The 23743-nt window shown below is 38.3% G+C and overlaps 2 protein-coding genes across 2 annotated transcripts in view; both read right to left on the bottom strand.

Moving 5' to 3' along the window:
• The window catches only part of LOC146469040 (26S proteasome non-ATPase regulatory subunit 1-like), a 25176-nt gene extending 1433 nt beyond the window's left edge, over positions 1-23743 (bottom strand). Inside the window, exons 1-33 of the mRNA XM_085123641.1 lie at positions 23621-23743; positions 22076-22119; positions 21899-21972; positions 21573-21636; positions 21303-21408; positions 20830-20969; positions 20475-20537; positions 20278-20355; positions 19414-19479; positions 19005-19077; positions 18490-18673; positions 17989-18061; positions 17341-17478; positions 16995-17083; positions 16758-16836; positions 16067-16166; positions 15000-15073; positions 14609-14669; positions 14439-14489; positions 13659-13735; positions 13071-13130; positions 12200-12355; positions 10651-10715; positions 9181-9295; positions 8375-8431; positions 7747-7909; positions 6705-6874; positions 6103-6195; positions 4697-4780; positions 3109-3147; positions 2308-2442; positions 2079-2129; positions 1229-1304 (exon numbers count right to left, since the gene is read on the bottom strand). Of these exons, the coding sequence (XP_084979767.1) occupies positions 1229-1304; positions 2079-2129; positions 2308-2442; positions 3109-3147; positions 4697-4780; positions 6103-6195; positions 6705-6874; positions 7747-7909; positions 8375-8431; positions 9181-9295; positions 10651-10715; positions 12200-12355; positions 13071-13130; positions 13659-13735; positions 14439-14489; positions 14609-14669; positions 15000-15073; positions 16067-16166; positions 16758-16836; positions 16995-17083; positions 17341-17478; positions 17989-18061; positions 18490-18673; positions 19005-19077; positions 19414-19479; positions 20278-20355; positions 20475-20537; positions 20830-20969; positions 21303-21408; positions 21573-21636; positions 21899-21972; positions 22076-22119; positions 23621-23639 (2917 nt within the window). The 5' untranslated portion in view covers positions 23640-23743. The remainder of the gene's footprint in view (positions 1-1228; positions 1305-2078; positions 2130-2307; positions 2443-3108; positions 3148-4696; positions 4781-6102; positions 6196-6704; positions 6875-7746; positions 7910-8374; positions 8432-9180; positions 9296-10650; positions 10716-12199; positions 12356-13070; positions 13131-13658; positions 13736-14438; positions 14490-14608; positions 14670-14999; positions 15074-16066; positions 16167-16757; positions 16837-16994; positions 17084-17340; positions 17479-17988; positions 18062-18489; positions 18674-19004; positions 19078-19413; positions 19480-20277; positions 20356-20474; positions 20538-20829; positions 20970-21302; positions 21409-21572; positions 21637-21898; positions 21973-22075; positions 22120-23620) is intronic.
• The window catches only part of LOC146469034 (propionyl-CoA carboxylase beta chain, mitochondrial-like), a 90438-nt gene continuing 84315 nt past the window's right edge, over positions 17621-23743 (bottom strand). The window contains exon 17 of the transcript XR_014867284.1: positions 17621-17650. The gene's annotated coding sequence lies outside the window, so the exon portion shown is untranslated. The remainder of the gene's footprint in view (positions 17651-23743) is intronic.

Raw genomic sequence — 23743 nt, 5'->3', positions numbered from 1 at the left:
CACTTTCTTCTGTCCCCAAGGTGGCCGTTGTGGAGAGGTGCAACTGTAGTACAACTAGTCTTCTTCAGGACCAGAGTTACAATGAGAACAAAAATTGGTCCTGAAGAAGACTACTGGTACTAGTTGAAATATTGGCCCAAGTAAATTGCCCTTTTGCCGTAGGGTCAGCCTTGCAAGCAGTTTGGTTTAAAAAGGTTTTGTTGTGTGGCAATGTGATCGACAGGTTACAAAGAGGATCGAATGAGTGCGAGTGCGTGATTCTACAAATGTAAAGCCGTACCTTAAGACCTTTAGTCCCGTGTAGGGCAATGAATACGAACACAAATATCTATCGTATTCCCCACTCCAGAAAATGTGAAAAGACTGACCAGTACGAGTAAGGGATTGTGGGATGGTTTGGGTAGACGGACGTACATCGCGCCGACGAATCAGTGCATTTTTTTTGACATTTTCTCCGGGTAGCGTAGCTCTTGTTAAATAGTTTTCATCTAAAAGAGTATTTCCTATACAACTGACCACCGAGAAATGCACTTATTTATCAGAGCAATTTCCATCTGTCCACCCAAACGATCCCATCATCCCTCACTCGTACCAGTCTCCCAGTAGTTTCTAGAGTGTGACATTATTATGAAATAGCATGTGTACGCCATGCAGTTACGCAGAGCTAGTCAACAAGCTGAAGTAAGGTTAGCGGCAACAAAAAAAAAAACTAAATGGTTCATTTATTAACCGATTTATCATTTATTAGGGCGATTTTCAGTTGAGTGTGGAAAGTAATTAGCGTTTGCTCTGGTTTGCTTAACAACGCTCTCTGAATTGTTAGCTAAGTCGCGCCAATTTTTCAACCAAAGAGATGCAAAACCAAAATCAATCATGACTTGCTCGCATGCGTTTTCCCGCGCTCGGCGGCGGTTCATTTATTTACCTTAAGCTCTGATTGGTTTATTGCGCTGTTTATGTCTACTTTGATTGGCCAGAGAAATGCATTTGTTTCTGGTGTCACGACACTCAATAAGCCATCTCCGAGTTGCTTTGAACCTCATTATGAAAGCGAGGCTACGTGCAAAGCAATGATATTATTATGAAAAATAGTTTTCATTCATATGCAAACAAAACTAATTTTCACAGAAAAGCATTGCACTTTACCTCGCTTTCGTGGTGAGAATCAAAGCAACTCGGAGATTGCGTGTTGAAAACTACTCTAATGAGTAATAAAATGATTAGTTACCAGGTAGAGGTTCAATGAGGTCTTCTGGCTCGTCAGACTTCGAGTCTGTCATCATGACTATTCCTCCGATATTAACCTGCGGGACAAACAGTTGAAGAAATTAGCATCAAAGAAATTCGGATGTGTTAGTAAACTAAACAACTCCTCAGGCTGTCACTTATCATTATTTTACGTAAAAAGAAGGAACTAAACACATTACTACTGTCATTGCATGGTATGCTTGTCTATCGCAAATTAACCAATTTAAAAACCGCCGACCGGTTAGCTCAGTTGGGGGAGCAATGTACTACTATGTGGGAGATCGCAGGTTCAAATCCCAGCCGGACCAACACTCAGGGTCTTTAAATAACTGAAGAGAAAGTGCTGCTTTGTAATGACATTTAGTCTTCTCGGATAAGGACGATAAACCGTAGGTCCTGTCTCACAACACTTGTTCCTAATAACCTCATTATCTGTGGGACGTTAAAGAACCCACACTCTGCTCGAAAAGAGTACGGGACGTAGTCCGCGGTGGGTGATCCATCTCCATCTCTGATTTCATACTCATGAGTGGGTTGGGTGGGTGGTGAGTTAAAAACATGGACTGATGGTGACTGCCAGTGGCACCTATACATGCTGACAATCTATCTCACCTCACAGAATTGATATGTGCGGTACATAAATACATTACCATTACGATTACCATCACTTTTGGTCAGGCTTCACAAAGAATGTGTGCAACAAAACCCGGTTACGTGTTTCTTTTCTGTAAAACATTTCTTGTCCTTCATTTTCGAAGTGAGCACTCTTTTCCCGAAGATAACATTTGCGGCGATACAACAGCTTTTAAACAATAAAAACGCAAACATACCGGCTTAAGAGGCATGTAACGGCTGTCTTCTGGTAATGAAATAACCTTGAGCTGCAAGGAAAGAAAGCGTTGTTATTTCAAGATAACCAGCTTTATATATGGAAATAACAGAGAATAAAATTCGCGCGATTATGCATCACCATTGAAATATCGTTCACGTTTCGCATCCAACTGAAGTCTTCGGATCAACTTCGGACTTCTTCGGGTAAACTTCGGAAATTTTGCTTACCTGTGCTGGAAGAACTCGGGCGGGATTCTCCAATAATTCAAAGTCAGGTTCCTCCTCTTCCATCTTCTCGCTGCTTTCCTTTTCACTCTTTTCGACTGTTGATTCTTCCCCATTCTTGTCTTTATCGTCTTTTTCCTGAAAGAACAAAAAATAAAAACAAACCATTATTCGCTAGCTCAACATAGGAACAAACCCGCCACGGAAAGAATGGTGTGGCAAGTACCCAAACGATCTCCAAACAAAACTGACCGAGTATATTGAAGAAGGAAGACTATCACGAACTTCGACGTGAGCCACGTCAGCTTGCGAACATTACATGAGTCAAATTTTGGATCCACAAAAGATCGAACCAAAATTTATGCTATAATTATGGCTTCCGTCAGAAAGCGGAATGATGTTAAAATGTTCAGAATCAACAGCTGTCACATTTTCACTTCAAGACAAGTCACTAAGTTAAAAGGCCATTTCCGAGTTGTTGTGCTCTTCATTATGAAAGTGAGGCTAAGTGCAAAGTTTTTATTATGAAAATTAGTTTTCGTTCATATGCAGACAAAACTAATTTCACATGAAAAGCCTTGCACTTAGCCTCGCTTTCATAATGAGGTTTTCATAATGCAAAGTTTTTATTATGAAATTAGTCTTCATACACATGCAAACAAAACTTTTTTTCAAATGAAAAGCTTTGCGCTTAACCTCGCTTTGATAATGAGGTTCATAGCAACTCGGAAATGGCCTACTGACGTGACATCAAGACACAATTAGCCCCCTCCCCTAATTAAATTCAAACATAAATCAAGTTACCTTTGTTGAAGCTGTTTTATCCTTGTCGCCTTCCTGATCCTTTCAAATAAATGCACATCAACATCAGCAAAACAAAACGCACCAAAATGCCCCGTAAGAATTTTAATAATATCATTTGAATATACGCTTAAAATATTCTGCCCTGGGACATTTGGGTGTTCAATTTAAATGCTTAAAACTGAGATTAGTATGAGAGAAGTTCAATTTCTTGAAATAATCAAAAGCTTGTAAATTTGTAAGAGTCCTGTAATTTCTATCAATATAGCTTGCGAATCCTTTTTTGTTCTGTATAACTTATTTGTTTACTACTTATTTAAGATTGTTCCTGCTGTTGCTTTGTAAACTTTGTTAATAATGTCAAGTTGTAAAGACCAAAATTTATTTGCATTTAGTTTAATATAGTCATACCTACCCGCCTCGACTAGCTTTAGCTATTTGCGTGTAGGTATATATCTAACTTGTAACTCTCTGTTTTTAATAAAGTGTTGTTGTTGTTGCTCAATCAACACCTTTCGGTTTTTACCATTAAAACTAAATTGGTCTTTGTTTCATCTTATCGTGACAAAAGGTGGCTGTAAAACCTCATAGGCTATAGCCTGTGAACAGGCTCCCAAGTGGGGTATAGGGCGAAGACAAACATCGAGCTCGGAGAGGGGGGGGGGGGGGAAGAAAGGGAGGGAGCCCCCCTCTCTTTCTTTCTTGTCCCCATACCGTGCCCCGCTCACCCGGCTCGCCGATTTTTCTCTTCACCCTATACTTTACTTGGGATCCTGTTCACAGGCTACATATAGGCAAGCCACTGTGCATATGACCTCATCTTACCACAGAATATTTAACCACCTGTGGTAAAATAGTTTCATTCTCAAATTGTTCTTTTGGGTTATGAGAATCATTACAAGAAACAAGTTGGGGAAATTGCCTCTTGTGATCACTTCCTTTTTTCTTTTGACCTGTGTGTTTCATCAAGTAGTGAGATTGAAAGGAGAAATTACATGCCAGTCACCACTGGAACTTGAGTTGGCCGAACCCAGTTTTGCGTTTGCTCTGTTATCAGTAGCTTGCGTGGAATCGTGGACGCGCGCGCGACGCGCGAGGGGAGCTTTCAATTCCCCTTCCCCCTTTCCCAGGCTATGTAATCAGGGAGCTTAAGGGGCTACTACGGCACCATCTCATTTCTTTCATTAAGCACATGCCAGTCATTGACATTCAAATCCTAACAGTATGCAACAACAGTATGCAGTATGTTTGTTACATAAAAAGAGCTCTCAGGAGTCTCCTGTAGCTCAATGGTAGAGCATCCGAACTAGTAATTGGGAGGTCATATGTTCGACCCGTGCTGGGACAACTCGGACTCTCATAAGTATGTAAAATATGATCATCCAGGTGAGCGTAGTCCTGAGAAGGACAGCTTGAGGTGACATTGATTGACGTTTCGACAACCTAAGCGGTGGTCATCCTCAGAGTCAAGTAAATTGTGGAACGTCAGTAGGTGGTATAAATGTCTCTGGTTGTTGACCTGATTCGCTTTCCGAGTATACCTGTGTCACTGAGTGATAAATACATCATTCCGGCTCAAGACAAATCTTACCACTTCCATTTTGTCATCGGACGCTTCAGATTTCTTTGCTCTCGACTTGATTTTGTTCGTGATCGACAGCACTGCTGTGGTGACCTGTTTAAATAAATAGTAGAATGTTTATTTGGCGAGGGTAATACATAACAGTGCCTAACACTAATAAACCTGTAGCCGTCAAGACTAAAAATCAATACAAATAGAGAAAAAAGCAAAAGAAAAAACAAGCATAAATTACAGCTACACCAGAAAATTAGTTTACAATATACAAACTCATTACTATTGTTGAAAATGATAAACAGATCTTTGTTTTTTAAGTAGAAAATTACCAAAATTAACCTTAAAAGCACGAACGCTAGCTTTCTTTTTTCAGATTCACGAGTAGCTCATTCAAATCAGGAATAGTTAACAATCATTCCACGAGCGCGCGTTGGACTAATGAGATGATAGATAGCCAACGAGGCGCGTAGCACCGAGTTGGCTATAATCATCTCATATCCAACAATCGCGAGGGGAATAATTGTTTTATTAAAAACAATCAAGAAATATTGCTAGATCTTACTCATTTCGCTGTGCAAGAACAACCGGAAGACAATTTAATGGTCGCCATTTCTCGGTCATGGTATAATGGCTCATATACCATGGCCGCTAAGCCAATCAAATCCCTCGAATTGCATTATACAATGATTCAGTTTTTATAATTACATTTATATAATAAGCTGAATTCTACACGCATTTTGATTGGTGCTCACTTGTGATCTATTGGAGGACAGACGCATAGATTACGTCACCATTAACAACTTTTGCTTCTTTACTATATAAAACAAATAGATTCTATGTTGCCGTGCGTTACATTGAGCGGTTTGCCTTGGTGGCGGATACGATCCTCCCAGTTATATAAGTGTGACCTGCCAAAGGGTAATAAGTCCGATTTGCTCTCAAGGGTTATGAGGGAAATGAAGACTGGACCATTTCGGCCTGAAATAAGGTGTATATTTTGACCATATTGGTCGGACATCGGTCTGTGCGCAGGTCACGCCTGGGACGTTTTCGATTTTTATTAATCTCTCAGTTCGTAAGCGCGTTGTGATTGGTCAATTTTGCGGGCCGAATTTCACTGTACGGCCCGCCAAACTTCAACTAGTTTCTTTTACCGGGCGCCCGATTAACCTCAGCGTCTGATATATAATAAATATCTTACTGACCTCGTTTTCTCGGTCCAAACTGTAAGTTACGGATCCTCGCCGTAAAGTACAGTACGGACTTCGAACTCGGTTAGTAAGAGATACGTATTGTATTGTGAGGAAGGAAATAAGAGTCAACCGTGCAGTGCTTAGGTTACCAGTAACAAGCACTTTCACTAAAAGACAGACAACTCATCGCTGAAACAAGGGGTTCACCAGACACTCAACGGTGCATACCTTTTCCTTCTCCTCTTTCTTTGGAGGCTTCAGTGGCTCGGGGTAAGCATACAACGACGGCTTAGCGTTTGATCTGAACTGCATTTTGGGCATCTGAAACGCAAAGACGAAACATACCATTAAAGTGTATACGAGAGAATTTTTTTCATTTGCTTGATGAAGTCTTCGAGCAGTTCTCGTATGAATTTCGAAAAAAACAATCCTTATCAAGTTTCCTTCACCGCGTTTGAGAAGCACTGTAGTGTCAAATTTCACTTCCGGTTGGGTACAATACCGTGTGAGACGGGAGACTGGGGATAGTAGGGATGTGCCGCTAGTCTCGCGATTTTTCTATTCCTCGGTTGTTTTTCATGTGAAGAGGAAGAAAAATTGTTGTGGACGAAAATACGAATGGGATTGTTGAATACTCAGAATGAAACAACCGAGGAATAGAGAACCGGGGGACTAACCGTTCCTGTATTGACATCACAGTGTCGTATGCGTCCTCTGTAGTGGTAAAGATAAAAGCTCCTTGTTCCCTGATACAAAACATCTCAGGAACCTAAGCAATCCTTGTAACGCACACGAATATTATTATATTTGTTACCTTCTTTAAATCTCACCTTTAAGTCTGAGTTGAGTCCAATGATGCAAGAGGGTGTGAACGCCAGAGAAATGAAATGAGACAATGGGAACCAGAACCAGACGTGTGTAAACACGAACAGGCCTACGACTGTTGCCATGTGCGTGTGGCCCGCGCGCGACTGCAGTGAGATGGTCACGTTTCGTCCACCTTGGAAATGCAGGAAAGAAAGTTAGAAGATATGGCAGAGTCTCCCGAGGCCAGGTATTGGTTAACTCACTAGTGACAGCGGGAAGGCAGAGCAGTTGGTTATGTACAAGATAGACTGCGAGCAGTCCTACTTTTTCCTCAGATCACGCACGCAAGGAGATGACAAAAATTATGCAAATTAGAATAGTGAACGAGGAGGGATTGGGAAGAGGCATTTCTCGCAGCTTGCGGCTTCGCCGCTAGATCCATTGCGCGCGCTACAAAATTCAGGACAAGAGACTACTCGCAGTCTATTTGCAAGAACGACTATGAGTTGAACTCGGTTAGGCGGCTAATCATACCAGTAGCAGGGCTTGATCCCGGATCGAGAATAAACTACACTTCAAATACACTTGAGGACGGTATCTCCTTTTGCTACTGCGCATACCTTCTGCGCATCTTGGGACAGTCCGAGAAGCTTTGATTTGTTAAGGACGGTGCCTACTTATTCAGATGTATTTTTGCGCGGTTTATGACTATGAGGGAAAAGAAGACCTTAGCAATTGCAGTTGAAATCAAAGAAGAAAATTAGGCGTAACCACGCATGTTCCAGAGATAATTAACCTTCAATTTGTCAACAACAAAAAAAAAAAACACAACGTATATTCCTATTTATTTTACAACTTTTTGGAATTATCGTTGCTTAAGTACCCCAGAAAATGCGTGGTCACCACCAGCTTTCTTTTTGGATTTAAACAGCCCTCGCTAAAATCTGCTTTTGCCGCAGTCACAAACTGCACAAAAATACCTTTGAATTAGTCAGCAACGACCTTAACAATTGCCCACGACCCCTCCTTCCTCTTACCCTCAATTTTCTTACGATAACTACTCACCAGCATCAAGGATGCCTTGAGCCAAGGTGGCACCAAACTTAGCAATGACGTCTTCGTGTTTGTCGCCGATCACTTTGGCAAAAATCTCACGAAATTTAACAACCTTGGGACACGAGAGCTCCGTTTGCTGGATAAGAACCAACGAGCTGGCGATCAAGGCACCCTGGAAAAACACAAAGATTAATCACCATCAATTCACATGTATGAACTGGAAATTCAAGCCAAAACCGTACAACATTTCCTGTGATCTTCCTGTGTTATAAGAGAGCTTTAGCAACGATGACGGCGACGGCAAAGCGAACGTAAGAAAAGCAATTGGCTTAATAACCAAAACAACAACTCTGCACGTGCATTATACTTTTCGGTACATTTCTTTGCCGTCACTGCACGACTAGAACGTGAAATTTCCTGATGGGACATTTTATGAAAGACGTAAACACACGACGACAAATTTTCTTTCTCTTCTTAAACTTGTATGCGGTCTCCAAGAATTCAACTTCAGGAAATTTCACCTACATTTGACATTGAAAGCGAGTTGGAATAATCGCGACGACGTTTGAAACTGAAACGCGAATTCATTTTAACGGTGGCGTTTTCGCTGCTGGTAAAGATCCGCATTTCATTTTACCTGTCGAACGTAGTTTACAGGGTCGTTGGTCATAGGTTCCAGCAGCCCAATTGCCTCCTACAAGAGAACAGATAATAATGACTTTGAGTGACTTGTAGTCAAAACGCCGACAACACAAAACACCCCAGACATAATGACACCCAACTTGAGACAAAGGCCCCATAAATCAAAACGTCGAGGACGTGGTGTTTGGGGGAGTTTTCTTCTCAAGTTAGTTTATGACATGGCATCGTCTGAGTCATTCAACTATTTTTGAGACGCTAATTACAATCGTTGATATAATTTTCCACAGAGATCACGGTTTAGTCGTGAGCGGAGACGACAATGCATCATGCAATACAGGAGTTAGAGCGGTTTTCAACTGAGTATCGTACAACCAAAACCAAAGTAATTACTCGACCAATCACAACAGACGTAAACAGCGAAATGAACAAATCAGAATTCAGAGCAAATACATGTAACCGGCGCCAAGCGCGGGAAAACGCATGCGAGCGAGTCACGATTGGTTTTGGTTTTGCTTCTCAATGGTTGAGAAAAAGGTGCGAGTCACAGAGCGTTATAAAGCAAAACCAAGGCAAAAGCGAATTACTTTCGATACTCAATTGAAAACCGTGTTGTCATTATAAATTCGCGGGAAACTCGAGGTTCTATCGGCTGATAGTTGGCGAGGCGCGAAACCGTTAAAGTCGATAGACAGCGAGAGAGAGTTGAACTGAACTGAACTGACAGCTGAACTGAAAATAAGTATTGCCGATAACTCCCCGTATTTCCTGATAAGAAGTTAATGCTCATATCTGTGTCCTTACCTTGAGACCAGTGCCCGCACATGCAATACCCAGGGCCATAGCAGCTCCATATCTCACGTGAGGGTTATAACTCTCTGACAACAGTGAAACTACACTGGGACACTGCTCAGGGGTCCTACCACAAGGAAAAGAAAGTTAATAACAAAATAGAGAATAATCCATGTGTTAGCCTCCCTCGCAGACGCTCTTTTGGCTCGTCACGCAATCTTTCCTCCCCAACAAGACTCTTTGGGGAGGAAAGATTGCGTGAAGAGCCAAAAAAGAAACCACGCGTGTGAGTGAAGCGAACATTTCGTGCCTTAAACTGAAGTCATAGTGGCTGAAAATTTCCTGATGACGTTCCAAATAACCTGAAGACCTGAAAATTGTCCTGAAACTTTCGAACGCTCACACAATAATTTTCTGAAAAGTGCCAATAACTGCCGCTGATGATTATTGATAATAGAGAGATTTTAGGAGCATCTTAACAATAAAACGGCAAAAATGACCACGTGACCACGATTATCCTATGTTTGCTGCACGCTGATTTCCGTTTCTAAATGAAGTTGAGTAGTTTCGTGTTGGCATCAAAGACCATAATTATTTTGAACTATTCTCGTCTATTTACTTCTTCTTTTAGGAAAGGTAAGCGCGAATCTGACGTTTGCCGTAAACGCGATCCTAAATGTCTCTTATTTCAATGTAAAATTATGAGGCAATTGTAGTGTCAATTACGACTTCTTTCAGTTGTAAAAATCTTTAGAAAACACTGCCATTTACACCGTCAAATGTTTTAACAGTACACCAGTTCATACAGATCAAGACCCCAAATCTTTTCTTGGTAAATAGTTTATAATTTCTATGCCAACAAAGACGGCTTTTCGCTTTGATCATAACTTTAACAAAATTCTCGAATCTGATTAGCTATTAACAGGGATGATTTGAGCATAGGACAGTGTACGCATCATGCCTAAGTAACTGGTCAGCACACACCATTGCGCGCGCTGGATAGTTACACTCGACCGGGGTCCTTTTCCCCAAGTATTTCGTAAATAAAATGGTTGTTTCTACAGTCTCTTAAACGCCTTAATAGAACTTTGTTTATTTATCACAGCCATTCGTTCCCAGAAATTGTAATGGTTTGATATGATTAATTGGTAACAGGACTTTGTGTCATCCAATTCAGTCTGTAATCATGCTCGTGATTTTGCTAATCAGGACTATGATTACAGACAGAATTGGACTTCACTCAGTCCTCAGAGTTGTCAATAGAAGGCGGGACCCGAGTACCAGTACCAGGATACACAAGAGTCAGTACCTGCCTACTTTCAAACTGAACATAGAGAAACTCACTTCAAGTGTAATTTTCTGCCCAGCTACTCTCCAATAGGTGTCCCCCTACTTCAAAACTTTGTGAAACCTCTGAGTCCTATTACCATTATAAATCAAATGACAGCAAACTGAGTGCATCTACAATGATAGCAAAATTACCTAAACAAGAGAAAACCCAGTGACATCACAGCTGCTCGTCTGACATCATCACTGACGTCACTAACCTGTAATTTTTGAAAGAGAAGGAAAGCAGTTACAATATGAAGATCGAAAATTAGGATTGTTTCGCAGAAAAGCCCCTTCCCAATGGAATACTACAACAAGACAATATGGTTTTCTTTTGGGCGACCCTCTATGGACCAATTTCAGGGCAAAAAACTTTTTTTTTTATTCCACTTGCCCATTGGACGAGTAACGTTCAGATTCTGGTTGTCCGAAAGTTAAATTTACTAGTCCGAAATAATTATTAAAGTGAATAAAAAATGTCATAAAAAAATGTAGAAATTGTATAATCCGTTTTGTGCCAAATCTCTAGTATTTATTTTAACAGTTATTTCAATTTATGTTGTTCTTTACACTTTTTAATACAACACCACTTCATACAGACATATCGGGGATCACTCACATTCTTTATACACGACTTGAGAAAATGTAGCACATCTATGAGGCATTAAAACTGCGATCTAAGATGACTCCGGCTTATTTACTGTAGCGGCGCCTGCTCTGGTTTTTCTTCGTTTTTAGCTCGTTGAAAACAAAAGTAATAAGAATGGCTCTTCTCGTGACTCACAAGAGAATCGGTGACGGCGGAAACCAGTGACGGATGATCCACCATAAAGCCGGCTCGCTTTATCGGCTACTGTCGGATACTTGCGGCACACAATTCAGAACATTTCATTCTTATCCGCGTCAATTTTAACCCAGGGAAATTCTTTTTTCCATGTTGGTTGGAATTTTCGAATTCGCATGTCTTCATATTTTTTCACAGGTTTTATTACTTCTTTAATAATCACAAAACTTGCCACAACGGTAATCACCTCGTTCAAGTGTTAATGAAGCCTTGTCTCAAACGAGGTCGTCATTTCCATTTATGGTATGTGGATCCCAGTCTTCATCGAAACAACAGAACCAGATATTCTCGGAAAACAGAAGCAAAAACGGGAAAGTTACCGTGAAAAGAAACCAAACTTCGTGAAACTCAGGCTAGTTTACAATGTCTAAAATGCTTGGGAACTCAGACCTCAGTAGAAAAGAACATCTTTTTTTAGGCAAACTCTACTCGTCCCGTAGGACAAGTGCTTTTGGAAATCCACTCGTCCGAGATACGAGAGTACTCGTCTCGGACGGGCGGACGAGTGGAAGTTTTTTGCCCTGACCAAGCTTGCGCTGTTATTGTATCGCAAAGTCTTTTGTACTGTTCTGTTGTCAGGAATAATGTTTTAGTAATAACAATTATAAAAACCTTTTTTTTCCCTTAGCAGTGTTTATAGCAGAGCATTCGACCTCACAAAGAAATAATTTAAATTGAACATAACATGGTTAAAATCCCAACTGGCAGGAGGCAGACCAGCTGGCTATTTACAAGCATGGCCAAGGAGTTGAACTTGGGGCTACCGAGAAACAACTCCAGCCAGCGGTTAGAGCGGAACATGAACCCGGGACCTCAGGAATAGGGTCAATCGAACGCAACCTAAGTATCATAACTTACAGCAACATGGAGCAGTCTCTTGATAGCCTTGTTGTTGCCTGTTCCACAATAAGCCATAGCCACTGTATACATGCCACTCTGTCGTAGATTGGGATCTTTGTCCTGCATAAGACTCTCAATGAGAGCATCAGCTTCTTCCATTCGAGCATACATCACCTACACAGCAAGTCAACAACAAGAAATTCTCAAGGAACACAGCAGCCTGAAACAGATTTATTCCCTTTTCTGTAAAAGCAGACAAACTGCACTTCTCAATTCTCACACTCAAAACGTGTGACAAGCAGTTGTTGACTACTTTGTTTGTGTGGGTAAAAGAAAGGGGCACAATTTATTGTCAGCAAAAAATAATGTTAAATAATCAAAAAACAATTCTTCACTGGGGAATAGGGATGGCGCAGTGGTGAGAGCACTCGCCTCCCGCCAATGTGGCCGGGGTTCCATTCCCGTACTCGGCGTCATATGTGGGTTGAGTTTGTTGTTGGTTCTCTTCCTTGCCACGAGAGGTTATTCCCTGGGTACTCCGGTTTTCCTCCTTCCTCAAAAACCAACACTTCTAAATTTTCAATTCGATCTGGAAAGTGCTAATTACATAATAAATAGAGAATAATCCATGTTTGTGAGTCAAGCAAACTTTTCATGCCTTAAAACTCATAGTAACTGAAGTTTCCTGACGATGTTCCAAACATCCTGAAGATCTCCTGAAAATTCTGAAAACTATCCCACCCTCATATAATCATTTTCTGAAAGCTGCCAATAATTGCGGCAGATGTTTCACCATGGTAGAAGAGATTGCCTCACAATCCAGTCATATCAATCGCATTCTTATTCTACATTCTAAGAGACTATAAATTTTGAAAATTACTCAACTTACCAAAGCAATTCCTAATGAGAGACCACGCAAGATTTTTTCATGCTGAGTTTCTTGAGCATACTACAAAAAATGCAATTGCATTTGTTAATTAGATAAGAGTTCAAGAAACATCTTCACTAGTTTACAGTAGAGTATGGAATGCTTAAACAGGGTTGCCACTTATCAGGATAACAAAAATTCCCTGACTTTTTCACTGACCACAAACCAGTTTTTAAGGACGCTGGAGACAAATCCTTTGGCAAATAAGCCAGCGATGAAGCCAGTGACAGAAATCAGCTCCTTTCTAAATGTCTTTTGAAACAACATTACCTTGGCCAACGAGGAAACCCTTCCCCAAACCTGGTGGCTAGCCAAAAATAAAATCCCCTGACTTTGAGGTAGAATTTAGTATTTCCCTGACTTGATACAGAATCCCCTGACCTTTTCCTGACCTTGAAAAAAAAACTGTTTTTCCCTGACTTTTCCCTCATCGTGGCAACCCTGTTATACATGCATGTTGAATGTATTGGAGGAGGTAGAAACAGCATCATTTTTTCTGAATAAATTACATTTTCCTGTGAACAAAAGTAGAGCAAGACATCAACTTACTCCAACCATCTCCTCTATAGCAGAAGCAGATTTTGAGCCTAACATGACCAGTCCCATGGCAAGACCACAAGCTTCCCCTGCAGAAACAATAACATAAAAAACAGATAAACATTGTCACTAATGTTACCCCTAACTGGCCTGTTCAAGGCAATAATCTTTGATTTCCTAGCCCATCTACTGTAAGACAAAATGCTTCACTTTTAGAGTTACAGGAACTTATATTTAATTAGACGTATTTATAAATTATTATATATTTATTATATAAACGTTTTGTATTTTACGTATTTATAAATTGTTATATATTTATTATATAAATGTTTAGTATTTTTTTTATCTGTAAAAGTTTTAGTCAGGAAAATTGCTTTTATACGGGGAAAAACTGGCTACATGTATTTTCCCTTTCAGGATGGGTTTTTAACTTGTGTTTTTTGTCATCACTTATGGAATAAAATAATATTTATTCTGTTTTGGTAACATTTTAAAATGATTTTGTCTCATTCCAATTACACCAGGGCAGATGTTGACAGATTCGTTTTGAAAGCATCTGAAACTTCTTCATATTTAATAAATGTTTACAAACCAATTCTAAAAATGAGCCACCATTTAAAACTACAAGCTGTGAAATCGATACCCAGTTCAAAGCAAAAATCTAAAAACCGTACCCTATTGGGCTACATGACCCCTTGACATTATGGATGGATCTTTTGTACATACTGTCAAAATGATGTGAAAAGCTTCAATAACATGGCAGGAAAAATTATTGAAAAATGTAACACAAACCTGTTACAGCATCATCCTCCCACAGTTGTGTCTTTAACTGGTCATATACATCTACAAACAAAAAGAAAAATTTGCTCGATAGTGAACTTAATAGAATTCAACAGAGTATAGGTAAATTACATGCAACTAACTGCAACAACTACAGGTTCCATAAAAATAACAGATCATACCCTGTCTAGCAGAGCCCATTGCTGCTAATCCCAGACCAAGACATCCTCCGTGACGGACCATCTGAAAAACACATAAAAAGTACACGTAATCTTAGTTTTGTCCTCTTTCCCAGAATTGATTATTTCAAGTTTTAAAGTGAAACCTACATTGTACTGTAACACCAGCCAAAGATTGTTAATGTATAGCCATTTACTTTATTAATTCTAAAACACAAACCAAAAATGTCCAAAGTATGATTCCACAGTCAGGCTGTGCTTGAATCCACTACACTGTATCACACTTAAGTATAACCTAGGCAATGACAGACTATCAAGCTAAATTGCAATCCAATTGGCTATGCATGCAGGGCTGTTCTAAGTCATGATATTTCAAGAAAATAAGAAATCTTACATCTGTTGTGGCATTTTTCAGCTGTTGTATCAGATAATCGATGATCTTTCCCCCATGGTTAGCATGAATTAAACCTGCAAGAACAAGAATGAAACCTTTTCAATGAGAGGTAAATGTGGAAGAATCAAAGCAAAAAGCTCTGTCCAAGTTGTTTAGGCACTGGATAACTCATGGCTGGGTAAAGCTTTCAGAAAACAAAATGCAAGTTCATTTAAGTACAGTGTATTTGTCAGGCTGGACAAAATACGTCATAATTTTCTTTGAGGTAACAAACTTTTCATGCAATATTTGCAATCTTTGGATTTTATTTGATTCATTCATTCATGCAAAACTTGTTTATACATTTGTGTACTCAGAGATTAATTCTGTATAGTAAGTGTACAAACTGGTTTATTCCATAGAACCTCAACTGCACTGAAGATGACTAAATGAGATTGTGTGTTTTACACACATTGTATCTCAGGCACTTTTGAAGGCCCTCAACTGCATGAATATCTACATAAATACTTTGTAAAATATTAATTAAAATATTTTTGGATCAGTAACATGTTGATTGTACATAAGGATAATGTACGTATACATGGTCTAAACCAGTGAAGGGCTTGGCTAATTAAAGACTATACTAAGTGGAAATTTGGACATGAAACCAAAGTAAGTCCTAGTTTGGCACATGTATGTGGATTGATTGTCATGTCAGTTTATTGTAGTTCTGTATCTATGTTTTTTTTTTATTTTTTATTTTAAGGTGAAAATTTCAAGAAGTGGCCTTTTTTTTTGCTTCCATTAAATTAGCTAAGATCAGGAAAAAGACATAAGCCAATTCTCAAAGTAAAACAAATAAAGCTACATGTATGGAACTTTACTCTTGTCTGAAAACAATGTTTGTCAAATAAGAGCTAAATGTACAGTAATTTGGAGCAATTTGGATTTCATGGCCAAATTTCCACTTAGCACAGTCTATCTATCACCAAGTCCATCACAGGTTTTCAAATATTTTAACTAAACATGACACTGTCAATTCTCTCTCTCTTTTGGAAGAAATTTTGGCTATCACAACTGGCATTCACCTAAAGCAAAAAGTCCTCCTCCTTCCTGATAAGCACTACCTCCACTGCCGTCTTTTGGCAGGTAGGTGGACATCAGCTTTAGAGCATCTTGTTCATGACCCTGTGAGAGAACGTAAATTAGACAGAGCAACTAACTACCAACAATCATCAAGTAGTTAAGAGAAGCATTTTTCATCTTCCATTGGTTCAATTTTGTAAATTTGTAAATTTGTATAGTGCATAATTCCATGGCAAGATGATGAAAAGCGCTTTACAGCATGAGGACATTCTCCACATCAAATTGTAATAAAATATTTGAAAATGTTGGTTTTTGAGGAGAGAGGGAAACCGGAATACCCAGAGAAAAACCTCTCTGAGAAAGGACGAGAACCAACAACAAACTCAACCCACACATGACGCCAAGTCTGGGATTCAATTGAACCCGGGCCACATTGGTACGAGGCGAGTGCTTTCACCACTACGCCATCCCTACTCTCCAGATCAGTTGATAGTTCAGTAAGTAGAGCAGTACACCAGTACCACAGAGGCCATGGGTTTGAATCATATTCAAACCCTGACATTTTTTTTTCTGCTTTCTTTTCACATCTACATGTATTTCAATTGCGAGAATAACTACAATGGTCTTTCACATACATGTATTAATTCAATTGAGGATACTAAAATGAAAAGAAGGAAAACAGGTTAAACAAACCTTGTGAATAACTCCTAAGCTTGCAGTAGCTGTGAATTTAGCCCAGTTAGTGGCTCTTCCCAGCCATTCCAGGTTATTTCTGTTAACGCAAAAGAAACAAATTTTGAACACTGTAAGTTATAGGAATCATGCCAAATTACTATTAATGTGAGAGCTATTATTTTATTGGAATAACAAGCACAACCACAACCAAATCTAGCACTTTGAAGTATTTTTTTAGGATGAATTCAAGCATACCGAAGAAAAGTGTCACTTGTTGTTCCACAGTGCATATAGGAGTTAGCTATAACTGTAGCTGTGTGACAAACAGAATTTCTAGAGGCATCCTACAAAGATAAAAAACAAACACAAATCAAATGTTTGATCTGCGGAGAGAGGTACATGTAAATAATGCTATCGTAGACAATCAGGCGCTGAAACGCCCAGGGAACCCAAGAAACTGACACAGCTGCCTGGAAATTGGCCATCACTATTTTCACATAAAATTATTCAGCAGGCAAATAAACAATCATATATGAATTTTACACAAGACCATCAACTTACAGTGCATAGACACTGCAGTGTTCCAAATCAAATCACCTACCTTGGTATTTTTTAGAATAAGAAGGTCAGCATGGTTGTTTCTGATGAGGAACTCAAGGTGAAGAGCAATGGTGGTCTCACCACCGAGGATAGCTACAAGCTTGTTAACTTTGTCCACCAGCTTCTTATCACTTTCACTCTAGAACAGTTTTACAGAAAACAGACACATTAACCCTTTAACCCCTAATATCAAAGAAGAAATTTTCCTATCTTGTCCCCATACTGTGCTTTTCTTATTAAAATACTGTGGATAAGTTTATAAAATATCAAGAAAATTCACCTTGGGTGATCATATCCTTAATTCTCATGACCTCAGGGGTTGAATAAGTATTGATATTACAATGAGAAATTTGATTCTGATCACTGTTAGAGTTAGGGCTAAAAGGGTTAATGATACTAATGTAAATTTGGAGGCCGGGGCAGGGGGGGGGGGGGTACTCTCTATTCCCTATAGTGGACTATACATATAAAATGTAAGGAGGCTCTGCCCAAATGGGGTACCTTTTTCAGAAATTATAGAGGTACAGGGTAGGGACATTTATTGTGACATCCAGTGATGTCACAGAATAAAATTTTGCTTGTAGAATGTACATTATTATATTTCAATTTATATTTAATCGATAATGTTGCTTCCTACAAAGTATCTCACCAGGACAGGCTCTGTTTTTGGTTTCTTGGGTGGGACCTCCTTCTCTCCTTCGTCAGTCTCCATTGCAGCATCACTACATGGAAAAAAAATAATAAAAAGAGATAAAAATCTGAACAAAAAAGGTGGCTACCGCACTTAAAAAGATATTAGAACATTCTGTATGTAGCCCTTGACTCCAGGCGTAACAAAAATTGAAAAACAAGGAAACGACAATTACCACCTACAGTGTAGAAGTTCAATAATTGATTTGAATTGCAATTCTAAGTGATGATTGCCATTTGTTTATTTATCAATTTTTATAAATAATGTCTGCATGGAGTCAAGGGTTATGTGCAGAATATTCTAATTTTCTTTCAAGTGTAGAACAGTCTTGTAATTTTACTTTCTTTGAATTTATTTTTTTGCAGATTTAATTACCGTGATAAGTTAGCAAAAATAATAACAAAATTAAAATCTGTTTCAAAATAAAAGGCCATTAGAGAAGCTTTGCCACTTACTCACCCTGACTTATCTGCAGTTCCATTCTTATCTGTTTTACCATCTGTTGAGACATCAGAGCTTGTTGTTTCATTGCTGGACACAAAAGGTACTGTTGCTTGTAAGGCAGAAGTTACTGATGAGAGAAACTGCTGTGTGGCTCCCTCATACAGATCAAAAGCAATCTGGTATGCCATCAATGTCTGATCTTTCTGTTGAATTGAATGTCAAGATCTACATGAGGTACTATTGTTTCTACTCAGCTGTTTTTATCAAGAAGACTTGAGACATGGCTTTAATTTCTTGTTTCTTAACCCTGTTCATCCAAGAGTAGTTTGTGATTCTAAAACTTCAGACTGTGGAATAAATCTCAAGAGTGATATATGTAATTCTAATGAAAGCAAATAAACAGTTTTTTTCATGTGGTGCTTTTTGTTACAGTGTACAACAAATCACATGTATGTGGTTTTAAATTTTTTATCTTGACCTTTTTCCCTTTCACCGGTTCTACTTTTAATAAAAGAAATGGTCTATTCAACTTGCCTCATTGTCTTTTATCAGTTTTTCGAGAATATCGGCTACTCCTTGAGCATCATCAAGAAAAATGAAACACTGAAAGAAAAAATCATTTATGATCTATATTCATGTACATGTATATTGGGCTATTAAAGCAGTATAGATGACAGTTGTTTATAAATATCAAAGGAAAAAAAATGAAACCAAAGAACAAAGGTTGATAGCAGTCAAAATTTTCCAAGTTTAACTGATTTACATGAGCTCAAGCTGTCCATATTGTATTGCCACACTGTTTTTGAGCATCTGGTTGGTCTCAAACAACGAGCTATGGGTAGCAGAGTTGATTATGTTGTTAACCAAATTAGCTGATCATAAATTGACATGTTTTAGTAGTGCTCAACGCACTACAGACAGTTGATTAATGATACCAACCTGGCACACACTGATGAAATCTGGAGTTGTAAGGTTCAAGTACAGCTGCACTAAAACTCTGAGCACCTGCAAGGGAGCAAAAATAAACATCCAAAGTGCATCAGATATATCTGTACAATTATACAAGCTATTACATATATGTATAAGTGGTATGCAATTCAGGGTTTTCTGGGTCAGATTCATGAGCTCTCTTATTATTAAGGTGGCTCTCAACAGTTTCCAGCACTTGCAGCAGTTACAATTTGATGGATCATTTCTACATGTACCGTTCTTTGTCAGTTGACACTGCAATAATGGTATCAAAGAAATGCCTAATCATTGGTAAACAACTTATGATCAAGATTTCAACAAGTGACAGGTTACCACAGTGACAATATAAACTGTTAAAAACACCTCTAATTTTACTAAAAAAATTAGCTCGGTGACCCCCATTTTTTTTATTGTGGAACTGTGACCAACATATTCAGATACAGCTGTCACGTGTCCCAATCTCTGTGCAAAACATAATCATAGTCATTGCATTCCAGTACTACCAAAAGACCCGGAAAAGTCAAACAGTACATGTACATGTATGTAACCATATACAAAAGTGTTTATTGATACCTGATATAAAATTACAGTATGGCTAGTGTCGTTGTGTCTAATTAGAGTGATTTTACTTAACCCGTGAAATAGGTAGTACATGTAGGATACTACGCACTATTATGCACTAATTCCATTGTCTTCTTTTGTTTACCTGTAGCTCTTTGGTACTAGTTGTTATTCTCTGTTTCACGGGTCAAGTAAAATCACTCTAAAAGCTAAAAATTATTAAGAACTAAAACAGCTAAACATTGTTTGTACAGAAAAACATTGACAATTTACCTTATTTCTGAACTGTCTGATCTGTAGTAACGACATACAGACAGAGAGGCTGTAAGACAACATTCCTGGTACATCATCCTTGAGGAAAAAAAATTCCTTTGTTAACATTGATATTAACACACTACTTCAAGCATATTACAGGAGGACATTTAAAGGGCAAAATCAACTAATGAACACGTCAAAGTGAAAACTCTTACTGATTTTAAAATTGCTTGTTCAAATACATCTAAACGTCTGGTTTCAAGTGCAATTCCAACAGCCTGCAATAGAATGAACATTGTATTATTTTATAATCAGAACATTGTCCATGCTATCAATTTTAAAGATTTGAATCCTGAGTAAAGAAGGTCGTGGCTTTGCCCCTTATCACTCAAACAACATGCCATTCATGATTCTCACAACATAATTTATTATTTTCTCGCACTTCATTTTGACTACCAAAAATACCCTAAAAAAGAGGCTGCAAATGTAAAAAAGTTGCTGTTCTGTTTACTGGACAAGGTTTGTCTCAACTAGAACTGATCTCATCATCATTTATATTAAGCACTCGACCTGCTTGTATTTTCCATCGTCAAAGCATCGCTTGAACATCCTATCCACAATGGCTTCAAGTCTTGGATCAATGGTGATGTCTTCATCAGGATTCTCTGCTTTATGGACTCTTTGCTCGGTGTATGAATCAATGCACTTGGCTGATGGATAAATAAAATAAAAAAATGAAGATAACATTTTGAAATTCTGCAAAACATGACAGAATAAAGATTTACAATACAAGGCATAAATGAATGATGAATCCTTGAAATACAGTTAACCAGAGAAAACAATTCATTTACTGATGTAAATATTACATAAACATAAAATATTTTTATATACAGTAATTATCACGATAACACAATACAGATTGTACATGTAAGCACTGCCACACTGTACAAGTATTAGTTGATATTCCACACAATTTTACAGGACAACTGATAAATATTCTGCATAATTTAGAACTAGATGTGACTAATAGATTAAAAGATTACCAATTATAGTTTCCACATATTCAGAATGACCATTGACATCAAACAGATCTCCTGCTCCAAGCGCATATGTTAACGAATCTTCATAAGCTCCAAGATGGTAATACACCTAGAAAGAGAAAACAACGTGCCTGTACAGTAACCAAACACCTTTCATAACATAACACAAATACTGTAAAAAAGGTAAAGATGCACAATAAGTTTCTGTAGTATGAAGTAGCTAGGATTAACATTTTCAACCAGGCAATACAGCATTTGTACTAAAGCACATACCTTTGAAGCCAGCAGAGCTGAAAGCTGTCTTTGCTTGAACGCTTCATCTTCATACAGTACTTCACTGAATACAGGACAAAAACACATTACACGTCAGTTGCTGTAAAACAAATGTAACCACAATCTTAGATTTTTGCTACTAAAGAAAAATCTTGCCAAAATAAAACTGGGCTTGGGTTAGATCAATATATTGCAAGGTGTCCAATCAACCGCCTGTAGTTAAGTTTGAATGAAATAAGAAAATGTTGAGCATTGACAATTTTGATAATCCAACAGTGAGTGATCATGCACAGAAATATGAGCTTTTCACGCAATTGCTGACTTACATCTTGTCCACAGACTCTGAGATCTCTGCCCAGAATATATCGACTATGTGATGAAGGTTTTTAAGGGCAAAGACCTGTTTCAAGTAAAAGAAACAACAAAGTTTAATCTTTCTTGTAATGCAGACTTGACAAAAAGTACAGTGTGGCATGGATCTGAAATAAAACTAATGTACAAACCTTCAAATCTTGTTCATTTTCATCGAGCAAAGCCAGCAGACCAGCTATTTGAGAAAAACAAAATAATTGGCAGCATAAGGACTTCATACAATAAAAGTATTACTCTGAAAACACCATAGGAGGTTGGGAGGGTGGTCATTTATAGTACACAGTAACATTATTTACTATGTCATGTAGAAAGCACAAGGGGCTAATTCCACAAATGCAATTGAAACCCAATTGTATCATTATCTCTTTCAAAATAATTGATGCTGAATGCCCTATGAGTTGTGGTACACTGTATGCAGAAAGCATAGAGGGTCGTGTTCACTGACTTCTCCATTCTTACCAACACCCCCACCATCCCTTCAAAGCACTACACTGTAATAAGGGGACTATGAGCAACCGAGAAAAATAGTCACACGTCAGAAGTGTTCAGGAAAATGTTTTACATGTAGGTTTGACTCCTGTTAGGAGAACTTGGATTTTCTTTTTCTGAGTATGGTTGCGTCTGTGACTGAAAAATTCATCTACGTATCAGTAGAAGTGTTGTCAGGTACCCCATCATTGAAAGGCTGCCACTCTTAGAGACTTAAATAAACATGTATCCAGCTTCAGGAGAGGCTGGAAAAAAATCATTACCTATTTTTCTACAGGTTGTATGTTAGCCAGCTACTCTGTTTGCATAGCATAGCATTATTTTCTTTGTGCCAGTTGGATAACCCTGTCTTTATTGAACCGAGGATGGTTTAAAATTTTATGTGTAAGCTGTGGCCTTACCTTTTCATTAATTATTATTATTATTATTATTATTATTATTATTATTATTATTATTATTATTATTTTATTTATTTAACATAAAATCGCCACTTTTTTTCATGATTTGTGGAATGTGACTCAAGTACAGTGGAACCCCGATTTTACAATTGTCAATCTAACAATATTCCTGATTTAACAATCAACATTCTGTGTCACGGCAACAGTTATTTATAAATTCGGAGTTCGTTAACAAAGATATCCCGATTTAATGATATGATTTTGCTGTCCCCTTGCCATATCATAAAATCGAGGTTCCACTGTATCTAGAGCTGTCATTTTCCCTGCCCTGAGGAAAAATGATATAATATATTTAAGTTTAGATCTTTTTTATTTATTATATTTCTATTGTAGTACACGAGTGTGCAGTTTTTAAGCTTACAATTCTCAATAATTTAAGCTTACAGGTATAAGATTGTCATACTTAAGTCTTGTGTGATGTACAAGCACAACGATACAACATGTGACACGATACTGAAATATACCATACTGGCACTTAAGAGAGTTAATTGATTTCGTAATCAGCTCCGATGAATTCTACTTAGGCAGTGTCAACACCGGAGTTAAGAAGAAATAAGAAGTTGAATGTAAGGCGTGATTAGCCCTTGAAATAGTAAGTTACCACCAAAGTTTGAATCAATTTTGCTTAGTCATGAGGTGAGTTGTCATGCCGGCAAAATGTGTAAAACTTTAGAGAGTACATAAGGTCTTGAAAGCAGAATACATCTTCACAAAATGTATGGTACAAACCTGCCGAAGTCAGACTCATGATTTTGGACTTGGAAATCCCTGAAACTTGAGAGAAAACTTGAAAGTGATGACAACTTTCTTCCACATGTAAAACAAATTTCTTTCTTCTTCCTTCAGGCGCTT

Source organism: Pavona decussata, unplaced genomic scaffold, assembly GCF_977016875.1.
Source record: "Pavona decussata unplaced genomic scaffold, jaPavDecu1.1 SCAFFOLD_127, whole genome shotgun sequence".
Lineage (NCBI taxonomy): Eukaryota > Metazoa > Cnidaria > Anthozoa > Scleractinia > Agariciidae > Pavona > Pavona decussata.
This window is presented reverse-complemented; position numbering and strand designations above follow the sequence as displayed.